General features: G+C 41.4%; 2 protein-coding genes across 6 annotated transcripts in view; both read left to right on the top strand.

Moving 5' to 3' along the window:
* Nucleotides 1-3,192, top strand: part of MYOCD (myocardin) — a 33,832-nt gene extending 30,640 nt beyond the window's left edge. Inside the window, exons 11-12 of the mRNA XM_012726081.1 lie at nt 713-770; nt 2,621-3,192. Coding sequence (XP_012581535.1) covers nt 713-770; nt 2,621-3,192 — 630 coding nt within the window. The remainder of the gene's footprint in view (nt 1-712; nt 771-2,620) is intronic.
* Nucleotides 3,193-17,800: 14,608 nt separating this feature from the next.
* Nucleotides 17,801-25,711, top strand: part of ARHGAP44 (Rho GTPase activating protein 44) — a 143,193-nt gene continuing 135,282 nt past the window's right edge. For all 5 annotated transcript variants that reach the window (XM_012726297.1, XM_012726295.1, XM_012726298.1 and 2 more), the window contains exon 1: nt 17,801-18,200. In XM_012726297.1, the coding sequence (XP_012581751.1) occupies nt 18,148-18,200 (53 nt within the window). In that variant the 5' untranslated portion in view covers nt 17,801-18,147. The remainder of the gene's footprint in view (nt 18,201-25,711) is intronic.

The following is a 25,711-nucleotide window of genomic DNA, read 5'->3' as shown; positions in this document are numbered from 1 at the left end:
TGTTTCTCTTTTTTGGTTGCTGAGTAATATTCCATTGTATATATGTACCACATCTTTTTTATCCAGTCATTTATTTTTGGGCATTTGGTCCAGCCCAAAATTAATTTTAAGCCTGAATTCCATGTGGCTCAAAAAATTCTAGCCAGTCACCTCCATGCCTATAACATTATTCACAAAAGCCAAAATGGCTGAGGCAACCTGAGTGCCCATCAATGGAAGAATGGAGAAACAAAATGTGGTATGCCCATACAGTGAATATTAGTCAGCCTCGAAAGAGAAGAAATTTTATCACATGCGATAACATGGAAACTTGGAGGTCATTACACTAAGCAAAATAAACCAGTCACAAAAAGACAAATATGTATAATTCGATGGAAATATATATATAGTAGATTCATAGGAGCAAAAAGTAGAATGGTTGTTGTCACAGGCCAGAGCAGCCTGGGAGAGGAGGGATGGAGTGTTATTATTGATGGGGACAGTTGAGTTGCAATTTTGCAGAATGGAAAGAGTCCTGGAGATGGTTAGTTGTGATGGTTACACAACAGTGTGAATGTGCTTGATGCCACTGTGCACTGACACAGTTAAGTTGGTCAACTCTGTGCTATTTGTACTTTACCACACGGAAAGGAAAAAACCCTAACAAACCTAATTCAAAAACCTGCAGTCTGCCTTCTAACTTCTCTCTTCTCCTTTGGTCAAATTGCAATAGCAAATGACTCGGAGTCAGCAGATGGATGAACTCCTGGATGTCCTCATTGAAAGTGGAGGTAAGAGCACCTTGCGTGGGCCCTTCAGGGACTCTAGGTAGTGACTCAGGACCGAGGTCAGGAGCTCATTGTTAAATGGACCAAAAAGCCATCTACAGGTGGAACGCAACTTCATGGGAACTTCCTGTCCAAGTTGGAGCAAATGAAAGAAGCAGAGTTATGGTTCCTCACTGCATTTCTCCCAGGAACACTTTTCTTGAATCATTCAAACAATTTTCACCTTTCCAACTATCCCTTCCTGGATACGCTCTCTTGCTATGCCATTTTTCTCTGTTTTCCATCTCAATTTTCTATATTGCAGGAAACATAGAGCAGATAACAAAGGTCTGTGTTACTTACTCAAAACGAAATTCAGCTAGCAATCCTCCACTGGATGGCCGTTCATGCTTAAATGCCCCTGAAACTGTCAAAAACAAGTGATCAGCATGCCATCCTGCCTCCTTTTAAATAACTTATTCATATCTTAAAAATCACAGAGAATGTGCCTAGAATTTGAAATCACACAATGAATAGTCATGTAAAGAAAACATGTCAATAGAAAGCAAAGATCTGGGCCCTCCCTGGTGGAGCAATGAGTTAGAGCCCACTACTACAAAGCTAGCCTCAGCCACTGCAGCAGGAGTTCAATCCCTGGCCAGGGAGCTGACCCACATGGCGTGGCGGACCTCTCCTGACCCTCCCACTGCTCCCCTCAGCAGTGTACTACATCGATCTGCCTGTTCTGCTCCCCACTCTGTCTCTGGTAAATCGTCTTATCCCCCCGCACCTCTGGCCTGCACCACAGTTCTTGTGTAAATAAAATAAATCTTTAAAAACAAAAGAGAATAAATGAAGATCTGAGCCCTTAAGTAAAATTTAAAGTTGCAGAGGAGGAGCGGCCAGGTACTAAGTTCAGTGCCACAGCAAACACTGCTCCCACCTTTGTGGAAAGGGCAAAGGTCAACAAGCAAGTGAACAGGCTTTCCTGCCATTGCAACAAGAGGGAAGAAGGACGAGTTGGACACAGGTGGCTATATCAATATACATTTTCTGCATATAGACAAACAGAAAGATGAGGGGTTCATATCAGACACCCCTACATTTTTAATAAAGTATGTGACAGGGTCAACAAAGGGTGTGGGTAAGGGGGGTATGGGAGATTGAAGGAAATTTATTAATCAATCGTGAATGAATTGAATTTTCTGGAGAAGCACAGTTGGTTTACTAGGTAGTATTAAATACCAATTGTAGGCCTGATTCACGAATTTAAACTGGAGCAGGTCAACTTCCTTATGTTTTCTCTACAATATCCTACTGATCACTGCACACTCTGAGAAATCAGATAATGAGCTTCATCCAGATGTGGGGGATGAAATGGGGGATCAGACTGGGCAAGTGAAAGAAGTGGAAACTGGAAGGGGTTGATGATGGATGGTGATAAATTAGAGCCCAGAGTCTGCAGTGACCCCATGTGACTGAGGAGTGGTCGCTGTGAGATATTGGGTAAGTGAGCTGGCACCCGTGACCACTCCTGTGGTCGAAGTAAATGTGCCCACACTGAAGGTGTGAAGGAGCATGCAGTGTCTCCTGGGGCAGCAGGTGTCAGGGAAGGAGCAGGTTAGAGGAAACTTCTCTAGGAGTGTGATCCTCCTAAGAGGATTTTCTAGAGAGAAGGGGCTTGGGGAGAGAGCAGAGAGAAGACTGGGATAGATAGAGCAGTTTAGGCATGAAATGGGGTGGTTGGCAGTGAGGCATGTCCCTCCTGTAAGGTTATCTCCTGTGTATAAGTGTAACTCATTCATTCCCAAGATGCCATGTGGGGCACACTTGCTTTCAGTAATTTAACAATTCCCATTGTGTTTTACCAACAGAAATGCCTGCTGATGCCAGAGAGGACCATTCATGTCTTCAGAAAGTCCCAAAGATCCCCAGGTCTTCCCGAAGCCCCGCTGCTCCTCTCCCCAAGCCCTCCGCTTCCTTTGAACAAGTGTCTTCAGGCAGCCAGCTCTCTTTCGATCACTATGGCACCGACAGCGATGAGCATCTTGAAGTCTTATTAAATTCCCAGAGTCCCTTAGGAAAGGTGAGCGATGTTGCCCTTCTTAAAATTGGGAGTGAGGAGCCGCCTTTTGATGGGATAATGGATGGATTCTCTGGGAAGACCGCAGAAGACCTTTTCAGCGCACACGAGATCCTGCCAGGTCCTCTTTCCCCAATGCAGACTCAGTTTTCACCCTCATCTGTGGACAGCAATGGGCTGCCGTTGAGCTTCACTGAATCTCCTTGGGAAACCATGGAGTGGCTAGACCTCACTCCACCAAGTTCCACCCCAGGCTTCAGCTCCCTCCCCACCAGTGGCCCCAGCATCTTTAACATTGATTTCCTGGATGTCACAGATCTCAATTTGAATTCTCCCATGGACCTTCACTTGCAGCAGTGGTAGATTGCCTGATGCAAATGTGCTAAGGACAAACAGAGGAAACGCATGCTACCATGCTTATGTTATCCAAAGGGAGGTAGAGGAAGAGGGAATTAAGAAAAGACTTCTCTGACAATCAGCAAGAGCAAATAGGAGTCTTTATAAATATATATATATATATATATGGATGTGATATTTACCAACATTCATTAACTGTTAATGATTTCAGCCATGCATTCAAAAATGTGCTTTCTCAGATCAACAGTACCAAAAAAAAATCTTTTGATACCTTTCAAACACCGATATTTTTTCTCACTCATAAATTTTCTCAGGCATTGTTGGGCATAAAATCTCACATTGTAAACTTTTCTCATGAATTTATTAGACGTACTGTGGAAAGAAATGTAAGCTTTCTTAGGAGTACAGGGAAGCCATTCTGTCAAAGGTTGTGGAAGACATACCCAAGATGGCGGTTGCTTCTCATCTCTCCATGACTTGTCTTTCAAAACAGAAACCATGTCCAGCTTCAATTTGGGAGCTAAAAGGGCAGAACCAATTCATTCCCAGGGAAGTGAAATCAACTCAGTGTCCTTTGGTCACAAAGTTGCCCTAGTAGGTGGTTCCCTACGAACTCTGAGTTGTCACTATAACAACTGACCTATATTTGATCCAGAGAAATCCACCCAGAATTTCCTAACGTCTCAACTAGTAGCCAGATCACTCCCACTGTCTGTGGCAATAAGCACTGTGAAACAGAGGAGAGCACAAAGGAACCCTCTGTCATGGAAGGTTCTTCCAACACATTTCCCACCTAGTTCCAGAGACTAGAGATGACCATGTCAGCAAATTGGAAGGATACCTCTAGCCTCAGGAAACAGTATCAGGGATAATTCAGACAGGAAAAGTGAATATTTCCTATGTCATGGGGATAAAGACCATGGGTGTTAAACCGTGGACACAACAGGACAATTATTTATGGAGGCCCAACTTTTTATTGTTGTTTTCCTTTTGGGGGTGGACAGTCCACCTCAGTTTATCCTTTTCCCACTCTGCTTTGCTTTCAAGTTACCAATCCTTTCTTGCTCCTCTTTTGAGGATATCATTTTTTTTTTTTTTGTGCCAATATTGGGAGAAGAAGACTTCTCAGTCTAGCACACTCCTAATAAAGCCATATTTTAAAACCTAAAAATCCAGGTTCTCCTGGAAAATTTATTCTCTATGTGCATCATTTGCTGCAAAAGGAAGTTGAAAGAATTTCCTGAGGGGGAAAGTGCTAACTCAGTCCATCAGTCACAATGCTCATCCTACCCTCATTTGATTTACAGCAATCTTTGATTGAGGTTGCTCTGGGGAAATTGGAAATCATTATATTATAAAGATAAATATGAATTATATTTATAACAGAGTATTTTAGGCCTGATTTCTGAAAGAAAACAGTTGCACGTTGTAAATGATAAAAGGGAAAAAGATGATGGTCCTAATTGTGCATTCCTCATCACCTCTCATGCTTTTGCTGGGAGCTGACAAACTCAACACAGGAGAGTCTCTCTAAGGCTTCCTGTGACTCCGAGTCACCATTTGATAGTGTTGCATGCTGTAGAAAGTAGCTATTGCAGTTTTTTTTTTTTAATTTAAATCACTAAGGCACTGTTTTTTATTTTTTTTTCTCTTTTGTAAAAATAATGTTCACTGTGCACTTATGGAGAAAATAATCAAACATGTTGTGATTTTAGAAGTTCTCTTTTTGATAAACCAAAGATTTAGTCATTCCATTTGTTAACTTGTAAATGTGTGTGAACACAAAGTGTTTTTGGTGACTGCTACTCTGAAAACTGCCAGGTCTTATTCTGAGGGACAGATCTGCACATAGATCTGCATGCGTGTATGCATGTATATGCACACATACATGTATGTGTGGACATCTTGAAAAGCAGTGTGACAGAGTTCTATGCCAAAAACCTTTAAGCCTCAATCTGCTGTGAAATGATATTTGGCCTTTCTCACTATGAGTTCCTGATTAACCAACCAGACTACACGTTGCCTCTCTGTGTATAACTAACGGCTCCATCCTGATGACTCACAGCCACTTGCTTACCATGAACAAGCTCATCATGTCAATGACATGACAGTGATGATGGATGGAAAAGATAGAAATGCCTCATTATTTGTAGCTGGAAGTGGTAACATGATCTCTTACGGAAGAGCATAAAAGGAACATGAATGTTCTACATTCCTTAATCTGCACTGTACTTTAACAGATCTGCATGGTCATTTTTCCTTTTGTTTCTATGTCAGTCATCACAACCAAAAATATAGAGGGAAAAATGACCAAAGTTTTCTCTGAAGATGAAGCTATGGGGAAGAAAACTTCAACCATACATTCCTCACATGTGTTTATCCCTTAATGTTGAAGCTTTATTTGGTTCTTGACAAGCTTGCTGGACAGCATACTCTTCATATGCCATGTTGTGTGATTTGTATGTTCTTTCCCCTCCTTACTTCCTTTGGAAAACAAACTCAGTGTCCTTACTCTGAGACACTAACCTGAGTGCTAATTATTTGTTCCTTTGGGGATTTTTATCTGGACAACTAGACTTGGTTAGGCGTCCCAGTATTTTACAAGATTGTACATTTTCACTGGGGTCGTTTTAGGGTGTTACAATCAATGTTGACTGATTGACACACTTCACCAAAGACAAAATATCAGATGGCTCCTATTTGCTATTGCAAACCACTCTTAGCACAGAATAGCCCCTGGGTTATTGGCCTTGACCTCCTCCCACAGTCTCCTTGCACTAGATTCCCTCTCTCTCCAGAGCTCAGATGTGAGATCAAGAGGATGAAGGTGGGGATAATTGGGAGAAAACTGATGAGATGGTCTGTTCGCAGGGTTCTGGTGTTCATGTCAACTCATCTGTCTCCTCTAGGGATTTTTATTTTAAGTGCTTTTAAACTCTCAGATAGGTCTTCTTTTCTGATAAGAAGTTGGGTGTGACTAAAAGATGGACAGGAAATGAAGTCTCATAATGCTCTTAGAGCCTGAGAAGGACCAACCTGAAAAGTAGTCTTCTTAAGCCATTTAGAACCCCGGTTGTAAGAAAGCCTGCTGATGTTTGCAACCATTTCTGATGCTGCTGCTGCAGTCCCTTTGGTCCATACTTACCCAGCAAAGCCAGGAAGTTCATTTGTGTGAGTGTTTTCATTAAACCAGCACTCTTAATAGAAGCCCCACTTCTACCAACGTTATTGATCTGACGCCCCTTCTGTCATAGGGAGACAGAAGGAGAGGGAGGGAGGGACCTTTGATCTGTGAACTTTTCTGTTCATCTAAGACAATGCATTGTGAATAGTGCCTTGCAAATTTTAAATGAAAAGTCATTCTTAACCATGCCATCATTACACCAATCTAGGAGGAAACCAAGGGTCTTCTTCTGAAGAGTCCAGGGTCTGTGAACTGGTAGCCTATACTCTTCAACCATATTTCTTTCTAACCTGAAAAAAATAATAATCTTCAAAAATTATTTGAAATGCTATCAGTTCTTCTAGAAGTAAGTTGTGACCTGGCTGAAAGCTCCTGTTCAGATTAACTCCCCCAGTGGATAATTACTTGATGTCTAACCTGGACAAGTCACATATGTCCTCTGCTACCCAATACCAAATTGACTCAATAGTGTGGTTCAGATTTTGAGTGAGATGGGAGCTGTAGTTTTTATAAACAAGAACTCCCAGTTCTCAGGCCAGAAACCCTTTAGCTATGATTTAGAAAATGAAGTTTTCATTTTTCCAGAAAGGAGACTGGAGAGCCCTCTTTTAGTTAGAAATTATTTCCCATACCAACATTCTTGTCTTGTCTCTTGATGATCAAACAGCACTTATATCACTTAGAAATCTTGCAACATTTCCCACCACTTAAACCATCTGTGAGAGTTTTAGGGTTTGGTTTAATTGCTATATACAGAAGTCCCTTGAACATTAAGGACAGAGGAAGGAAACTTTTATCCCACCCCCATCTTCAATGTTTGTGATACACTTTCTAAACGAAAGGGACACTTATAGGGGGAGAGGGTGCCTATGGTGAGCCTCCATCACTTAGGAGAAAAACTGCAGGGCCTGAGATGCAGCCACAGATGATATCACGAGAGACAGTGTCCACAGGTCTGAGAGTTGCTAGGTCGTGATAAAAAGCAGGGTTTATTCTAGAATCCACACTTTCAGAGGAGCCCTGGCTAGCCTGAAAATATGCACAAGGAAATGATTTTAAGATAGGAAGCGATCTGGTAAGAATTTCTCTATCTGCCAGGGAGATTGTTAGAGAATCCACCAGATTCAGAAACATGCGAGCAAGTTCCTGCTGATTCTAGCCCTTGGGGCTTTCCTCTGTAGTTTAAGACAAACTCCCAAATGTATCCTCCTTATTTGAACCACCTGCCCTTTCGTGGACACTGGTGACACGGGTCTCCTATAGATGGTTGAACAGGTCCTGAGTTGTTATGGGAAAAAGCAATACAACAATGGGGATCCTGAATGCTATTCTAATGTTTTCCAAAGGAAGAGAACTCACACTGCTCCCCAGAGTTCCTTTCCAGTGGGCCCACAGTGAGAGAAAAGGGAAGTGTGTGGTTGGGGCACCATGAAATCCCCCTTGGTGAAACAGAGACACTGAGTACAGATGCCCAAGGAGCCAGAAGGGTAGGGGGTGTTGTTTTCAAGTTGATCTCCTTTGCTCAAACCAGAAAGAACTGTGGGTTACCAGGAAGAAAAAAAGAAGCAATGGCTAAAATACCAAAGTTGGCATGTGTTTTTTTTTTTAAATATATATATATATTTTTAAATAAAATGTTTATTTTAAAAAGAGATGCAAACTTTTTTTTTGACTATATGATGAACCAGACACTATGCTCTGCCCTTTCCACATATATATAGTTCATTTGATTTTCACCCTAGCACCCAAAGTGGTGCTATTATTATCCCTGGTTTACAGGCAGGGAAACTGAGGCTCCGAGAAGCCAAGTAAATTACTTGAGGTTACACAAATAGAGAAATGACAGAGCAGCAGCCAAACCGTACATACTCCCCAAAGTCCCAGGTCTTAAACACTGCACGTCTCGCCTGCACTTACCTAGGTCACACTAATAAAATAAGAGTTTCTGAGAAGAGACTCAAATTATATATACACCATCAAAGTATTTCACACACGTAATTTAGGCAACCATATTTTCATCCACTTAACCACTGAATAATAATGTGGAATAATTTCTCCCAGGTGAGACCCAGCTTGAGCTGCACTTCTCTCCTAAATATGCCTTTCATTTACCCATCAGTGAAAACAGAAACCAGGTGGAGGAACCATGACATTGTGAAAGAGCCAGAAATGAGGATCCTCGGCCTTGTTTAGCCTAGAATTGATTGTGCTCCACAGTGGGGCACAGCCTGCCGGCTCTGCCTCAGGGTGAGTTCTTCCCCATGGAAGCAAGAGGCCAAAGTCACCAGCGGCCCAGGTGCACATCCTTCCAGATAAGTAATTCCAGTAACAAGAGTTTCTCATTCCTAACAGTGCCAGCAAAATCTCACAGCAGGCCCTTGATGGTTTGTGTGGGCCAGACGTTCTCCGAATTTACCCCTGTGGCTCTGAGTGTGAGGGGCACATTCACCACGAGGCCTGGATCCCTTGTTCACCCCTGCTTGGAGGAGTGGGATCATTTGAAGCTCACTAACAGTAAAGAAGGTAAAATTCTCTAAGGGAGCACTGGGGTGCTGTTACCCAAAGGAAGAAAGGAGCTGTGGAGGATTTCTAGGGGATGTTGGAGTTTATAGTTGGGGTAATAACATAGGTAGGTAAATGGGGAAAGAAGGTGTCCCAGACATTTAAATGGAAAACACAGATGACCAGAGGCAGTCACACCTGAAGGCCCCGGGCAAAAGTTGTCAGAGGCAGCGGGAGTCTGGCTGCCTGAAACTATGAAGGTGTTTCTTTCTTTCTTTTTCTTTTTAGTATATATATATTTTACATCATTCTTCATTTTGTTCCTTTTTCATCTCAGTTGTAATCCCTGGGGACTTCCTACCACCACTTTACCCATGCGACATCACCATAGTTTTGACCCTATTCCCCTCTACACCTCCATAGAATGTCTCTGGTTTATAGTTGTTAGTTGATGTTTGTTTTACTTTATATATATATATATATATATATATATATATAATTATGGAGGTGTTTTGTTTCATCGACCTTTTTCCTTTGCAAAGAGCAGAGGCAGCTTGGCTCTTAAGATGGTGACCAGATAGGCATTCTTAGCAAAATTGTCCCTTTTATTTTTTTTAAGATTTATTTATTTATACATACAGAAGTGGGGTACAGCCAGAGGTGCAGAGTTGGTGAGAGGATTCACCAGAGACAGAGTGGGGAGCAGGACAAGCAGACTAACAAGGTACACTGCTGAGGGGAGCAGTGGGTGAGACATGAGAGGTCTGATCTGCATGTGTCTCCTAAACATGCCATTCATTTACCCATCACGTAGGTCACCTCCCTGGCTGGTGATTGAACTCAAGCTGAAGTGGCTGCAGCTAGATTCGGTAGTGCTGTGCTTTAACCCATTGCACCACCAGGGAGGGCCCCAAACCTGTCTCTTTTTTAGGGCAGCTCTTGTGTCTGTGCAAGTGTTCTTTACATCCCTTCTTTTTTTATAATAAGCCAGTTCATTTGGATCTTAAAAAAAAAAAAAGGGATAAGGTGCACTTCAAAGTACCAGGAGAGGCCCTCCCTGGTGGAGCAGCGGGTTAAAGCACTGAACTAAGAAGCTCAAGCCACTTCTGCATGAATTCAATCCCCGCCTGCCCCGGAGGAGAGCCACATGGCGTGGCAGACCTCTCCTGACCCGCCCGCTGCTCCCCTCAGCAGTGTACTTTGCCGATCTGCCTGTTCTGTTCCCCCCTCTGTATCTGGTGAATCCTCTCACCCTCCACATCTCTAGCCTGTACCCCAGTTCTGTATGAATAAATAAATAAATCTTAAAAAAAATAAGTACCAGGAGAATAGAAGATATAGAAGATGGTGGGTTGGGGGTGGTGAGGGATGCGGGGAGGCCAGGCCTGGGGAGAGCTGGTGCAATACTGGACAGAAGACTGCAATGCCCTGGTGAGGGGAGAGGAGCTGCTGGGATACTTGTAGGTATTAATAGAAACACAGGAATGTAGATATTGATAGAATGGGAGAATTGGGACGGGAATGAGAAGAGGGAAGAGGGGGAGGACTCCAGTGAGTCTTCCCTGTCTTCCATCTCTGTCTGCAGCACAGGACTGCCAAGCAACACACCCTCCAGACTTTGTTTTAACCAGAATACATAATAGTCTCTTAAAATTATCTTCCTGTTATGTGCATTGGTGTGTTGTCACATGAAATTTTGATGATCAACTGCCAGATGAATTTATTTGCTCCTCTACTTTCTAGATATTCTCACTCCTTGTCCTTGGCTGCTTGTAATCATCACATAAGTAAAGCAATAGAATGTTCCCTTTGCTGGATCCATAGAAGCCCTTGAATCCTCCCCCCCTCCTCCCACTGACAATACCACTTTTCTCCATTTCTCCCTCTGCCCCTTCACCCCACCACAGGTACCTGCTATCCTGACTTCTATTATCATTGACTTGTGTTTGCCTCTTTTGAACTTTGTGTAAGTAACATCATAGTGTGTATTCTTATGGGTCTGGCTTCCTGGTTCTGCCTTACTTGTGAGATTCATCTGTTTTCAGCCATAGTTGGCTGTGGCAGCTTTCCCTGCTTTGTGCATATGTGTCTATCCTGTGGCTATATTGCTGTTTCTGTATGCACTCTGCTGTTGATGGACAGGTCAGCATTTCCAGTTTTTCACTATTAAAAGTATTGCTGATACAATCAAAAAAGATAAACACATGCCTTTTGCAGCAACCTGGATGGAGCTGGAAGGGATCATGCTTAGTGAAATAAGCCAGAAAGAGAAGGAAAAATATCAGATGGTTTCACTAATAGCAGGAGTATAAAGGACCAGGGGAGAAAATAATAATAATAATAATGAACAACTATATATCAGAGACATTTTGGGGGGGTGGAGTGGGGAATGGGATAAAAAATGGGTAGCCGGGGGGGAGTGCATTGGACTATGGTGATGGCATACTGGTGATTGGGTGATGGGAAGCCCATGGGGATTACAAATGAGATGGAAAAAGGCACAAAATTATGTAAAAATAAAATATATTATTTTTAAAAAGTATTGCTGATGCAAACAGTCCATCATGTGACTTTGTTGCAAAAAATTACACATTTCCGTTGAATGTGTGAAATTGTTGAGTCATGGGGTATACATACTCAGCCTTAGCTGATAATGCATAAACAGTTTTCCAAGTGTTTGTTCGAGTTTCCTTTCTACCAAAATGTATAAGTCCTAGTGACTGTACATCGTCAACAACACTTGGCTCTCAAAACAAACCCTAGAGAGGAGTGTAGAATTAGACTGCTAGAGGGTGGGGGAGGAAATGAAGAAGAGAGGGGCCCAATGACTTGGGTTGAAGGACTTTGATGGTGAGTGTGGCCATGACATACATCTGAGGAGGTGTGAACTATTCCCTTAAGTCATGTACAGTGTTGCCAACAAAGGTTACTTTGATAAAGAAAAGTAAACACTTGATTTTGCAGTCTGAATTGTAGTCTTTCTGTGGGTGTGGTGATACTTCATTGTGGTATCTATTGGCACATATTGGATGAATTATGAGGTTAAGCAACTTTGCAAATATTCTCTAGTCATTTTTGTATTTGTCTCTGGGGTAAAGCGCCCATATTCAAATCTTTTTATGCACTTTCAGTTTTTCTGCCCTTTTCCCATGGAGCTCGAGAATTCTTTAAATAGCCTGCAGTTGAACCTTGGATTATCCTAGGTTTGCAAGTAACTTTTCCCAATCTGAAGATTGTTTTTTTATTCTCTCAATGGTATCAACTGCTAGACCAAAATCCTGAATTGTTGAGTAAACTAATTCATCTATATTTTTGTTGTTAATGTTAGAGTTTTTGTTGTCATGTTTAAAGATCATTGTCTTAAGTTCATGTAGAAATAAATCTCAGTTCTTATTTATTTGGTAAGGAATTGTTTTTAGTGACCTTTTAGAGGATGAGTGACTGATAAAACTTTCTGGTCATTACATGTTTAAAAATTGCTTTTTTTTTTTTGCTCTCGTTTGTGGATGGGAGACTAGATATAAATTTGACTTACAAGTTATATCCTTTGGAGCTCTGTGTAGTTGTCTAAATTTTAACTGGCTCTGGGGTAAGCAGGTAGAAAGCATGAAACAAATCAGTTTCTTTTTTTTTAGACTTCTCTGAAGAATTCTTATGTACATTTGTATCTTTGGTTTTCATTGTTATTGTGTTCTTGTTTTAATGGAAATATAATTAACATATAAGATTAGTTTCAGGTGTATGAAATAATTTTATATGTATAGATTCTGTAATGATCACCATAATAAATCTAGTTATTATCCATCACCACATGTAGTTATAATTTTTATCCTAGTGACAAGACCTTGTAAGATCTATTCTCTTAGCAACTTTCAAATACACAATACAGGATGTGTCTACCTTTGAAATTCAAAATTTAACCAAGATAACATCTCTTCCCTGAAGTAATATTTTTCTTGCATTTAGTGAATAATTTCAATTTTGTCTTGGACCTTTCTTCTGCTCTGAAAAATGTTCTCCTAGATTTTTTCATGCTTATTTCTTCTTCATCATCTGTTCTGGAAATGCTATTATATATTTTTGGGGATGTTCTGAAAAAGATAGCATGTCTTTTTTCCTTTCCTCTTCATCTCACTGAATTACCTACGTTTTTCCCCCTCTGAATCTTGAGAACATTCTTCCAGCACATCTTCTGATGCTCCAATTCCGTTTTGGGCAGAGCCAAATCTGCTATTTCCTGCCTCTATTGAGTTTCATTAGTTTAGGAGTCATGTGTTTCTTATCCAAGAGCTCTTTCTTGTTTAATATGGCTCTTTTTCATGGCAACCAGCTCCTGTCATATTAAAGCAATGTTCTCTCAGTTCTCACTAAGAATACAAATTAGAGTTTAAAAATATATTCCCCTTTCTTCCTGCTTAACTTTTTCACTGAAGGCCATTTCTCTGAATTCTTAGATTCACCTCCTTCTTTCATGGAGGTTATAGCCTGTGAAAAAGAAATATAAAGTGAACTAGAAAAACCTGGGTCTGAATCCCAGTTGTGAAACTGGAGTTCATCTAGACCCTCTGAGTTTTTGTTTAGCTCATTAGGATCCTCACCCCAGAGTTCTTTTAAGAATTAAGTAAGATAATGTATGATGAAAACTGTGTATGTTGAAAACACATATAGTATATTTAGCTTAAATGGTGTATTATTACATTAATCTCGTCTTACAATTTGCTCTTTATTGTTTCAGTTACTCATAGTTAATCATGAGTATCTGCAAAAATACTGTGTACAAAAGATATTTTGAGAGAAAAGAGACCACGTTCAATGAACTGTTATTATACTGCATAGTACTTATTATCATATTTTATTATTAGCTATCATATTAATCACTTACTGTATCTAATCTATAGATTAAGCTTTCTCATAGGTGTGTATATATAGGGAAAACATAGTACAAATAGGATTTAGCACTATCCATGATTTCAGGTATCACCTGGGGGGGATTGGAACATGTCCCCTGGAATAAGTGGGGAACAGTGTATTATCTTCATCGTCATCATTATTAGCATCAGCATTTTTATTATTGTATTGAATGACTGAGAGTTATTTCTGTTTGTTCATGTAGAGAGGTGTGGTTTATACAAATTTGGTGGCTGAGATGATGTGGAGGTAGTCTATCAGAAGAGGTAGAGTTTTTCATTTCATTTACCCCAAATGATTGCCACATATAGCAAATCCCACCTGCCTGGTAAACCCCTCGTTCAGAATTCACCTGTGTTATTTTCTGCCAAAACGGTGACATACATAGAACTTGTCTATTATATTAATGAGTTATTACAAAATGATGCTGAAGTAAGAAATAAGTCAAAACTAGTAGTTTCTTAGCATTTTGGTCCTACAAGTTTAATCTTAACTGCTAAAAATAGAGTAACATATAAAAGTTGGGTGAAAATACACTTGAATGGTTCTATCATTTAGGGATAGGGCAGGTTTCCTAAGCATTAAACCAAAATGTATAAAACACAAAGGCAAAGGTTGATGAATTTGAGCAGATTAAAAATGTTCTGGAAAACAAAATTTAACATTAGAGATTTTTTTAAAAGAGAAAGATCATATTAGAAAAACATTTTCTATACAATAGTATTAGTATAATTAATCTAACTAAAGAAGTTTTATAAATCAATAAGAAAATATGGAGTCCCATAAGAGAAAAATGACTTGAGGATGTGAAAAAAGAAATCAATTAGCTAAAGAAGAAATACTAATGGCCATAGAACATGTGGGGAAATATTTAATGTGATAAAAAATGCAAATTAAAATAGCATTACAATGCTATTTCTCATCTATCATCTGGCAAGATTTTTAAAATAGCTGATACTCAGTGTAGGTCAGGATAAGAAGAAAATGGGACTTTTAGTACAGGATAAATGGATGTGCAGAAAGTTTCCATTTTGCTTCTAGAAGATAATTTGATAGCATGTATAAGAAACTTGAAAGCATGGTACACTTTGATATGAAAATTCTAATTCCTTCAATTGATTAAGCAGTAGCAATATGTGCAAAATTTTACTACCAACATGCTAATTACAGAGATAATTACAATAGAAGATAGGAAAGAACAGATCTACTGAAAGTGTGATCCCTAATTTGAAACATATTATGAACTCATCTTGCTTAGTAAGATGCATGATTTTCATTTTTTAATTTAGCTGAATTATTGACCTTTCAACATACTATTAAATATATATGTATATATTAATAAGCACACACAGATTGTGTTCACTAACTGTTACTGGTGAATTAATTTTATTAATATTTTGATGTTTATTCTCCCAAGTGATGTTGGTTTCCCATTCATATTTGTGCTGTCATCATCAGGTTTGGTAACAGAGGGAGGCCAATTTCATTGAATAAATTGGTTTTCTTTAATTTTTATTTCTGTGCTCTGGCACACTTTAAATAGCAGTGGAATTTTCTGTTCCTTGAAGTTTTGAAAGAGCTCCCCATAAAACCATCTGGGCCCGACTACTTTTGGGAGTGATGTTCTGTGACAACTTTTCCAGTTTCTTCTGTGCATTAGGTCTATGCAAGTTTGCTACCTGAGACACCTGTAGCAATTTATGTTTTCCTAGTAGGGAAAAAAGGGGTTTATTTTATGATAAGTAAACATAAATTTGCAGAAAGTATATTAAGTGACATTTATTTTTGCATCTGTGATTAAATCCGTTTCTCACTGTTTCAAAACAACTAGTCCTAAGATAAATTCATCAATCACTTCATCAATCACTGCTATGACCCATTTCAGGTCTCCCCACAAATGTTGGTTCTGCAGTTCAAAGGGAGACAATAGCAGTCACAGGATGGAAGGTCTACTTTTGGTGGTGGCAGAAAGGATGAGATGACAAGAGAAAAGTGAGCAATGCTGCTTAATGCATTCCTGGAGGCATGCACCATCTCCACCCATGAACCACAGGCCAAAGCAGTCACATAGTGAAGTCCAAGGTAGGGAAATATGCTCTCCCCACAAGGAGACTGTGGAAAAGTTATAGATCCAAGAAGCATTCAAAAATTGTAGTTGACAATGCAATGATGTCCAAAAATTGGAATATCTACCCTTTGGCATAAAAAATAGAGGGTAGACTGGACTCTCCCTGGTGGCTCAACAGGTTAAAGGGAAGCACTGTGAAGCTATCCACAGCCACTGCAGCATGAGTTCATTCTCTGGCTAGGGAGATGACCCATATGGCACAGCAGACCTCTCCTGTCCTGCCCACTGCTCCCCTCAAGCAGTGCATTTCAGTCAACCACCTGTTTTGCTCCCCACTCTCTGGTGAATCCTCACACCTCCTACACATCTGGCCTGTACCTCAGTTCTTGTATGTATAAATAAATACATCTTAAAAAATATCAGACTAACAGATGCACTTTATTGGTATAAATTTGATATCTGTAGGTATAAAGAAAATTGGAATCTGAACAGGATAAGTAATAGCCTTCAGTTACAATATAGCACTGGATCGTATTTTGGGCATATTAAATGATGGAATATATATGTAAAACATGCTGGCTTTTTATAAAGATTTCAAAGTGGAAAGAACTTCAGTTTGTATAAGCTTTATATTGACATTATAGGCATTACATTGTTTGTTTAGAACAAATAATGCCTTCACTTATAAATTGACTAGAGCAGCTGACCTAATAAACAGAGTCTTAAGTTCACAGTTAATTACAGATTTCATGATCATTCAGCCAAGACATGCCTCAAACCATCTTTTGTTCAGCTGGCCAGAAAAATACTTAGAACTGTATTTAGGACATCGTGCAACTATAATCAACATATGAAAAATATTCCATTTCAAAGAAATGATCCTGTTTATCCATTTAGTAATTCATTGGTGGAATGGTATTTTTCTCTATTACCTAACTATTCTCATTTGTAGTAAGTAAATAAAAACAATTACAAAAAATTTATGTTATTCGAATATTAGTCATTTAATAGACAGATCTCTATCTCTGCTATCTTAGGGCAGTATTGTTTCTTTATTAGAACTGAAGCAATTGAGACTTTGAGATATTATACAATTTTTCTAAGGTCATATAATTGGTACTTGTAATTCTAATACATGAGTACATATCTGTTTGATCTAAAGTCCCTAACACCCAACAATATTGGTCTTACTTCATAGAAAATTATAATTATCTCATGGTAATAACCTATCTTTTTAAACCTCTTTCCCTAAGGAGAGAGCCTTCAGAAAGTCATAACACCTGTTCAAGCATCAAAGGAGGTTGATGGGATGCAGCTGCATAGTAATGTTCCAGGCCTTCCACAGCTTGTGCCCATTGGTGTCTTGACCTGCACGGGGAGTGGGAATAGCTATGAGAACTGAATCTTAAGCTGTATGAGAAAGTTATCCATGTCAAATATCCTATAGACGATATCACTACCATTATATTGCTCCTCTATACTGATTTCTGATTACTACTGGGTTTAAGGATCAAACTTTTGGGATGCATGCCAATGCCAGGTTGAAAACTCTTCCATCGAAGTCTGTGTTCCAAGTTTAAGATTGCCCCTCACAGTAAATTTTATGAACCAGTACCACTAGCATAAATCTTTTGTGCGCGAATTCAGAACAGCAATGCCTAATGTTCGCTTAAAAACAGTAAGACAGACGCTCTTTCTATATTTGCTGCTGTATTCTTGGTTCCACTTGGCCTTTTTTTTTTTTTTTCCACTTGGTCATTTTTAAAACGGAAAAAAGGTTTCCTTCCTAGACTGCTAAAGTGCAAAAGGCCCCAGAAGACACTGCTCTCTTTCACCTCTGTACTCCTCTATGCTTGCAAACTTTGGACAGAGGAAAGGTGGGCACCGGGACGCGAAACTACAAATCCCAGAATGCACGGCGCCCTCCGCACAGGCGCAGCGGGGACCACCCGGCCAGCGGGCCAGCCAGCCTGCGGAGACTCCCTGGTCCCCGCACCTGACTGGGGCTGGGGGCTGGCACCCCGGGCGGACCTAGTCGGTGCCGAGGGCAGCCCGGGGCGTTACTATGAAGGCGTCGCGGCGCGCGTGAGGAGGATGCAGCAGCAGGCACCGCGGCAGGAGGTGGAGTAGGCGGTGGTGCCCTCGGGAGGGAGCCGCGCGCGGGCCAGACGGCTCCCGGAGGCTCCGCAGTGCCGCCGTCGCCCGGGAGGCTCCGCACGGGAGCCATGTAACCCTGCGGCGGACACCGGGCTGCTCCGTCCTTCCTCGGCTCCCGGGCTAGCGCGGCAGCGGAGCCACGATGAAGAAACAGTTCAATCGCATGCGCCAGCTGGCCAACCAGACGGTGGGCAGGTAGGTCACCCGCTGGCAGCCGCGGGCCGGTGCGCGCCTGCGAGGCAGCATCCGCTGGGGCGCGCAGGTGATGGAGCCCGCCCGGCCTCCTGTTCTTTTTTTTCCCGGCCCGCGGTCTCTTTCCCTGTACTGGCCTCTCGGGGCTCTGCTCGCAGGTGTGACCCCTCCTTTCTGAACTTCGCAGACCCCGAAGCCTTTCTCACGCTCTGCCTGCTGCTCCCGGGCTCCGGTTGCCAAGCGCAAAGTGTGACGCATCCTTTACCTGCGTCCCCAGCTGCCCCTTCACCTCGTCCTCCCTGCCTTTCCCCGAGACTCCCTTCTCTCTCTGGCCGCATAGCGTCCTAGAAACAGGTGTTTGCTCTAATTGTGCTGGAGGTAGCCAAACCGCAGTCACTCTCCGAAGATCGGAGATGCCCTGCGTCGAGTTCGGGGCTCTTGGGGGGGTCCAGAAAAAGTGTCGGGCCTGGTCGGCTTGGCAGAGCTGAGCCTGCCCCTCCTGCCGTGTTTGTTTTCTGGGCGTATGACTGTACGAGATTCTGGATCTCTTTCCTGGCTGGTATCTTAAGGCGTGAGGTGGTGGCGAGAGGCGGGAGGTGGGGAGGGGGGTGGGGGGCAGGGAAGGTGCTGGTGGAATGGCGTTGGTTGGTCCGAAGACTGAATTCAGTGGAGGGAGGGAGGCTGCAGAAAGGGCCGCCCAACTCCCCTGGAAGATGAGATAAGCAGAGGATCATAGCCAGGTAGGGGAGGGGGACATAGGCCCTACAATCTGGGTGAGCCAGGCCCCAGGAAGCTGCAAGACCCAGCCTGTCATCACAGTGAAAATGGGCTACTTCTGGGCTCATGCCTCCAGGAGTGGCTCTGGCGGGTGCTGACATCTATTAATGTTACATAAGTCTTCTGGTGGGTCTCTTCCAAAGCTGGGCATGCTTTGAACATAGGGTTTGTTCGGTAGAGAGGATTTTTCATCGGACTTCTGACCCTGGGGAGGAACCTCCTGTTGTTGCTGTGGCAAAGGAATTCAGGTGTGCAGTTTGACAGCAAGTGGAAAGCAAAGAACCCAGCTTTGGGTGCAATTCAAGTGCAAGCTCAACATATCAAGGGCTCTCCAGTTGGTTTACCAAGAAGCCAAATGCCTTTCTTGGGTGGGAAGCAGAGCTTGAACTGGCACCTGGTAGGGTGGGGGTAGGGACATCCCTGAGGGAACATGGGACATTAAACTGGGATGTGAGCATACTGCCCTAATTAACAATGGGCATTTGAGGGCAGGGGATGTGATGGCTTCTTAGGCTTCCAGGGACTCCAGATGGTTTCCAAGTAACAATGTCTAAAATTGACTTGGATTCATTTTTCTTTCCCAAACACATGTGCTTTAACAGAGGGAGAATTTATGAATAGCAGAGTTGGATTAGCCCAGATTTCTGGCATGGTCTTGCCACAGATATAGCCTCACGTGGGATGCCTTTTGATATATTAGACATTAAATAATGTTTCCCTGGTATTGATTATTTAGCAGGTGACAGTCAAGGACCTGTCTTAAGATCTTGATTTCTGCTTTGCTCTGCATCAGCCATCACATCAGACCAACAAGGATGCCCCTGTCGGTTAACTGGGGTTGATCACCTGATTGAGTCTCAGTTCAGTGCTTGAATCTCAGTGTTAGGAAGGTTGCCCCTCTGATACCAACCCTCCTGTTCCTTCTCAGTGTTTGTTACAAAGTGGTAAGATTTGGGAATGAAACCTTACATTTTCATAAGGAGGGACAGGAAAAGTTGGATTTCCAAATAAATGCTCTTACTTATTTAAGAGTACTTAGAAGTCCCAGCAGCTGGTCATCAAGAGGCACTTTCCACTTGTCTGTAGGGAGTCTTGGGGCTGCTGCGCTTGACCAGGTGGCATCTGTTGTGTCATGTACCAGGCATAGTAAGGACCAGCTCACATTTGTGTGTCCCTGATGTGTCCATTTGATGACTTTCAGAGTGAACCCTATAAAGAAAAAAATCAGTCCATGGCATCTCATTGCACTTAAGAGTCCTGAATCTTTCCAGTGGCCTCTAAGACCACACCTGACTTGACCCCTCTTTGTCCTTTCATACTTGTTCTGTTCCATTCTCTCCCCATTTGGTGTGCTTTAGCCTTCCTTGCCTCAAACACACCAAACTCATTTCCCTCCCAGGGCTTTAGTTCTGTTGTTTTCCTGCCACTGAAGATGTGCTTTTCCCATTTGAGTTACTGAGGTCTCAGCTGAAAGGCCTTGGAGAGACACCCCCTTGGCTCTCTAGCTCATCATGCCATTCGTTTTTGTCAAAGCAGTGCTTACTCTTGAAATGCTTTTTTCAGTTTTTGCTTTCTTGTCTGTCTGCCCCCAATAAAACATACTGACCATCGTGTGCCCTGTGCTTACTCTGCAATGACTTGTAGTCAGTTGCTGTTCAAGTCATGTCTTGACAAGATCATAGTGTCTGTGCCAGGGTCCATGTGAATAAATGAAAGGAGCAGCATTTATTTTTAACTTACTGGGAATGTATTTAGGTGTGATCTTAAAACTGCTTCTTAAATTGTTGAATTAGTAGAAGCCTTAGGGTTGGAAGTTTGGAATTTACAGAGTTGCATTACACAGCAAACCACTGGATTATTTGTTACCCTTGCCTATCTTTGAAGAGATGGTTTCCTCTCTTCGAGGAAAGACTAAGATATGGGGTTGAGGGAGCTGCTATTTGCACACCCCGCTCTCCTTCTGTAAGTTGTAGGTTCTAGAGTTCTTCAGAATGTAAAACGACTAGGGATTGAATCTAGTCACTTTAACAATGTAGGACATTCTGTGCTTAAATATAGTCTGCAGAGTTACCAGTATTTTCTCTTTAAATGCTTACATCTGAGTAGAGGAGGAGTCAGCAATCATGATGAGTTTATAAAACCCATTGCATTTAATGGGAAAAGTTTCATCCCCTTGGTTGCCTTCTCTAGTCTGCACACTTTCCTTCTGTTTTGCGCTTTCCCCTCCCCCTCCCTTCCTTTCATTTATTCTTTGGGGTATCTTACCTGGGTCTTTCAGGCTGAGTTACTGGATGCCTAATGTTTGGAACAAGACAGGCTTCTGAGTGGGACAGAGCTGGTTCTTTGCTTACTGGCTAGGCAGTTTTGAGCTTAATTCTGTACTTATTTTCCTCATCTGCAAAATGGAAACAAGTATGGGTTACACTGGGGTAATGTAGTATTTGTGGTCATAATGACTTGTGATTAACCCCTGGAAACTACCTACACAGTACTCAGCACTGGGGTAGCTTTGATAAATAGTAGCTACAAATAGCTCCAGGCAAATCTTACAAATGATTGTTGGGTTGTATGCACTATGGCACACACTCATTCATTCATTCATTCATTCCACAAGTATTTGCCTGCATTGTGCCAGCCACTGCCCTGATTCAGGGACTTATTGGAGTACAGAGTAAACAAAGTTCCTGTTCTCTTAGAATCTGCATTCTAAAGGCATGCTTTATTTTTTTATCATTTATAATTCCCACCAGACTTTAAGCTCTTGTGGGCAGGGGCACTGCTCTAATTCCCAGTATAACAGTAGATTCTCTGAAATTCTTTAACAACTAAGTGTGTAAGACAGCAGAAGAGTCATGTATTATAGATAGGGGAGTCGTATGGAGTAACTCGAAGATGCAAGAAGTTCTGGACTCTGTGTCTGTGTTCTGAGGTGGGAGTGGTGTTGAGAGGCGTGAGACCCAGCCACACTGGGAATTTTGGAAGAATGGAGCAAGATTTAAGGGAGGACTAGGTCATGCCTGAGTTATGGTGCCATTTTGGTTTTTCTTTGAACTTTCAAGAGACTCTTGGTAGCTGGGATAAAAATCACCCTAAACATAGAATATTTTTTCTTGAAATAACATTTGGTTTCAGCTGGGTAGAATAAAGCCCTACATTGAATTTTTTTTTTTTAAGATTTATTTATTTGTTCATACAGAACTGGGGTATAGGCCAGAGGCTCAGGGGCAGCGAAAGGCTTCACCAGAGACAGAGTGGGGAGCAGAACAGGCAGATCTACAAAGTACACTGCTGAGGGGAGCAGCGGGCAGGTCAGGAGAGGTCTGCCACGCCATGTGGTCACCTCCGGGGCAGGTGGGAATCGAACTCATGCGGAAGTGGCTTTAGCTTCTCAGTGCTGTGCTTTAATTCGCTGCGCCACCAGGGAGGGCCGCCCTACATTGAAATTTAAGGTTAAAGGGAGCCTGCCTTACATGAACGACCCAACAGATGGATGATGAGGCTCATTGTCATTTCCCTTTCTAGCTTGCCTATTCAGCTCCCAAAAGACATTGTCCTCCTAAGTGTAAAGCATGTCTTAGAAACTGATTCCAGTGGTCTTTGTCCAGTGGTGATTATAAAATGCTCCTGTGCAAAAACAGATGGTGTTCAAGGTGTTTGAGAATAGGGAAGAAGCTATGGCAATGTGGGAGGGAGTAGATTGGTTGAGTTGCATTGGATTGTCTGGTTTCAAAGAGTATGAATTGGGGAACGGAAGACAAAGTTTTGTCTGCAGAGCCCTGTTTTCCATTCCTAGACTTCTCAGCACACAACCATGAGCAGGTCTCTGGTGCAAGCTTGGCTGAGTATCCTTGCTGCTGTGCAGCTCTCAGGATGCAACTGCAGCAGCCAGTGGTACCAAGATAGATGCTGAGGACGCAGCCACCTTGAGGAACACTGGTGGGCCTTTGTGCCAAAGACAGTGAAGATCTTCTCCACAAAGGTTTCTCTGAGATACTCCCCTGCCCATCAGCAGCTCTTCTGAAAGCCATGACCTAGTCAGGACACTAGGGTGAAGTCAGGACCAATTCCAAATTAATCACCGGATTGCTTTCTTCCCACTTCTTGACTATGAGCTGGACCTGCCAGATCAGCACCGAACTGCTGAATTTTTTGTTAGCCCAGCAGGGCCAGGCAGACCCAAACCTGTTCCCCAGTGAGTGCTGTGCATGTTTATCAGTTTTCGGAGTGGAGTTTTTCATTAGTTTTTGTGGAAGCCTATGTCTTGCCAACTGCTGTGCTGTATATATGTGAAATAACAGAACATGCTCATCGATTGATGAACAGGATGGCAAATCTGGAGTGAATTTTCTTTGCCCTTGTCTTCTAAGCTCGGGATGGTACAGATCTGTCAGTTTCAGCCTTCTACTGGTCAGCTCTCAGCAGTCAGTTTGAGGCTGCTGAATTTCCTGCAGAACTGTTACCCTGGACCTGCAAGACATTGTAAGAGAGCCATTCTCTTCGATAACAATGAATGACTTCCCTTCCCATTTTACCCCATCATAGAAATTGATGGTATTGAGTGCTATTTTTGATGGACCTTCTTTTGTTTCTTTAGTAAGAGTAAATCAGTAACAATGTGAGTTGAGTAAAACAAGTATTTAATTTACAGTTGTTCTTTTAGGTGGAATCAGTAATCAAGAGCAGATTATTTCAACTGCTATGATGACAATGACAGCAAATAATAAAATTATGCTTTAGCTTTGCTTTGGGTTAGTTGTGGGTCAGAGAAAAGATTATGGGGAGAAAGCGGGAAATAGGGCTCTCCCATTGGGTGCAGAGCACCTGAGTAAGCTGGCACCTGGAACCCCACTGACTGGGAGCACATAACTGTCTGGCAATTTAAAACTATTCTCTCTGTCCAGGAAGCAGATGTTTTGCTTTCATTTTCCAACTTTGGAGTTTATTTTTAGGATAAATGTTTACTTTCCCACAGAATTCAATTTACTTTTTTTAAAAAAACTTTCTTCTTGGTTGCATCAATGATATTTGTTTATTATAGAAAAGTTACAAATTTATGATGGTCAAAAGAAAAAAAAACTACCAACAATATCATTACCTGGAGACTACAATTAATTTTTGATGAGCTTATATATATTTTTTAAAAGAGAGGGAGTGCTGTGTATACTATTTTATAACCTGCTTCCCCCCTTCATATTGTATCTTAAAAATCATTGCACATCAAAAATTGTATCTATAGTATAATTGCTCAAGATGAGTAATATTCCATTCTAGTTAGCCAATCTCTTTTTACTTTTAAGATTATTAAGTGTATATTTTATATGAATGAATATGCTTTCTTGATAGAAATATCAATTTCTTTTTTCTATTCCAATCAATGATTAATATTGCAAGTTTGTTAATTGGATGAATGAAAACAAAACTCCTTTCTCCTCTTAATTTCTAGTGACATTGAGCATATTTTTTAAATTTATATACTTTTTACATCGTTGTTCCTTCTCTCCCATGAATGAAATAAAATTCCCATCACCAAGTCACCCATAAACCATCACCATAGTCTTTTGTGTGCTTTCCTCCCCTATTTTGATCCCTCTCACACCCAGCTGAATGTCACCATTTGCCTACTAGTTTTGTCTTAAAAAAAAAAAAATTTATTTATTTACACATACAAGAACAGGGGTATAGGCCAGAGGTAGTGGTGGGGGTGTGTGAGAGATTTACCATAGACAGGGTGGGGAGCAGAACAGACAGACTGATAGAAATACACTGCTGAGGGGAGCAGTGGATGGGCGAAGAGAGGTCTTCCCGTGCCCTGTGGGTCACCCCTTGGCCAGGGATCGAACTGTGCAACAGTGGCTGTGGAGAGCCTCAAAGTGCTGTGCCTGAACCTTTTGTGCCACTAGGGAGGGCCCTAGTTTTGTCTTATTTTCCCCTGACCCCTTATTTGGTTTCCCTGTGTTCCTTCTATAAGTGAAACCATCTGATATTTTTCTCTTTCCTTTTGATTTATTTCACTGAGCATAATCCTTTCCAACTCCATCCAGGTTGCTGTGAATGGCATGAAAATATCTTTTTGTGTGTTTCCATTGTATGTGTATATGTGTATATATAGCTAATATGTGGGTGTGTGGGTACACACACACACAAATATATACCACTTTTTTTTTTTTATCCAGTTTTCTGTTTTGGGGCATGTAGGTTGTTTTCACATCTTAGCTAGTGTAAATATTGCTGCAATAAGATGTTGAGCATTTTTATGTTTACTGGACATTGTTGCCTTTTATGAATTGCTTGCATGTGTCTTTGCCTTATTTTTCTAAAGCCATCTTCATAACTATTTTGTTATGATTGTATATAATTTTTATTTTGTTATGATTGTAAGGTAATTTTTAACACAAAGCAGAAATGCTTTGTCATCTGCGACATATTTCTCCCTTTAGGTTTTTTTTTTCTCTTTTCTTTTTTGACCTTTTGTGTTTTGCCTTTTTGCCATATAGAAATCTAATGTTTGTGATCTGAAATCTATCAATTTGTGGCTGATATTTGAATGTTATGCGTAGGAAACTTTTCTGAGCCCAGATTACATTAATATTTATACATTTTCATTACTATTTATATTATTTTATTTTACCACGAAATCTTTAGTAGTTTTTAATTTTGATATATGACATGAATTAGGCATCATATTTAGTTTTTCTTTTTTAAAAAAGTTACCCTTGGGGAAAGGCAAAAAATAGAAA

This window comes from Condylura cristata, unplaced genomic scaffold (genome assembly GCF_000260355.1).
Source record: "Condylura cristata isolate star-nosed mole 26May11 unplaced genomic scaffold, ConCri1.0 scaffold00017, whole genome shotgun sequence".
In the NCBI taxonomy this organism is placed as follows: Eukaryota; Metazoa; Chordata; class Mammalia; order Eulipotyphla; family Talpidae; genus Condylura; species Condylura cristata.
This window is presented reverse-complemented; position numbering and strand designations above follow the sequence as displayed.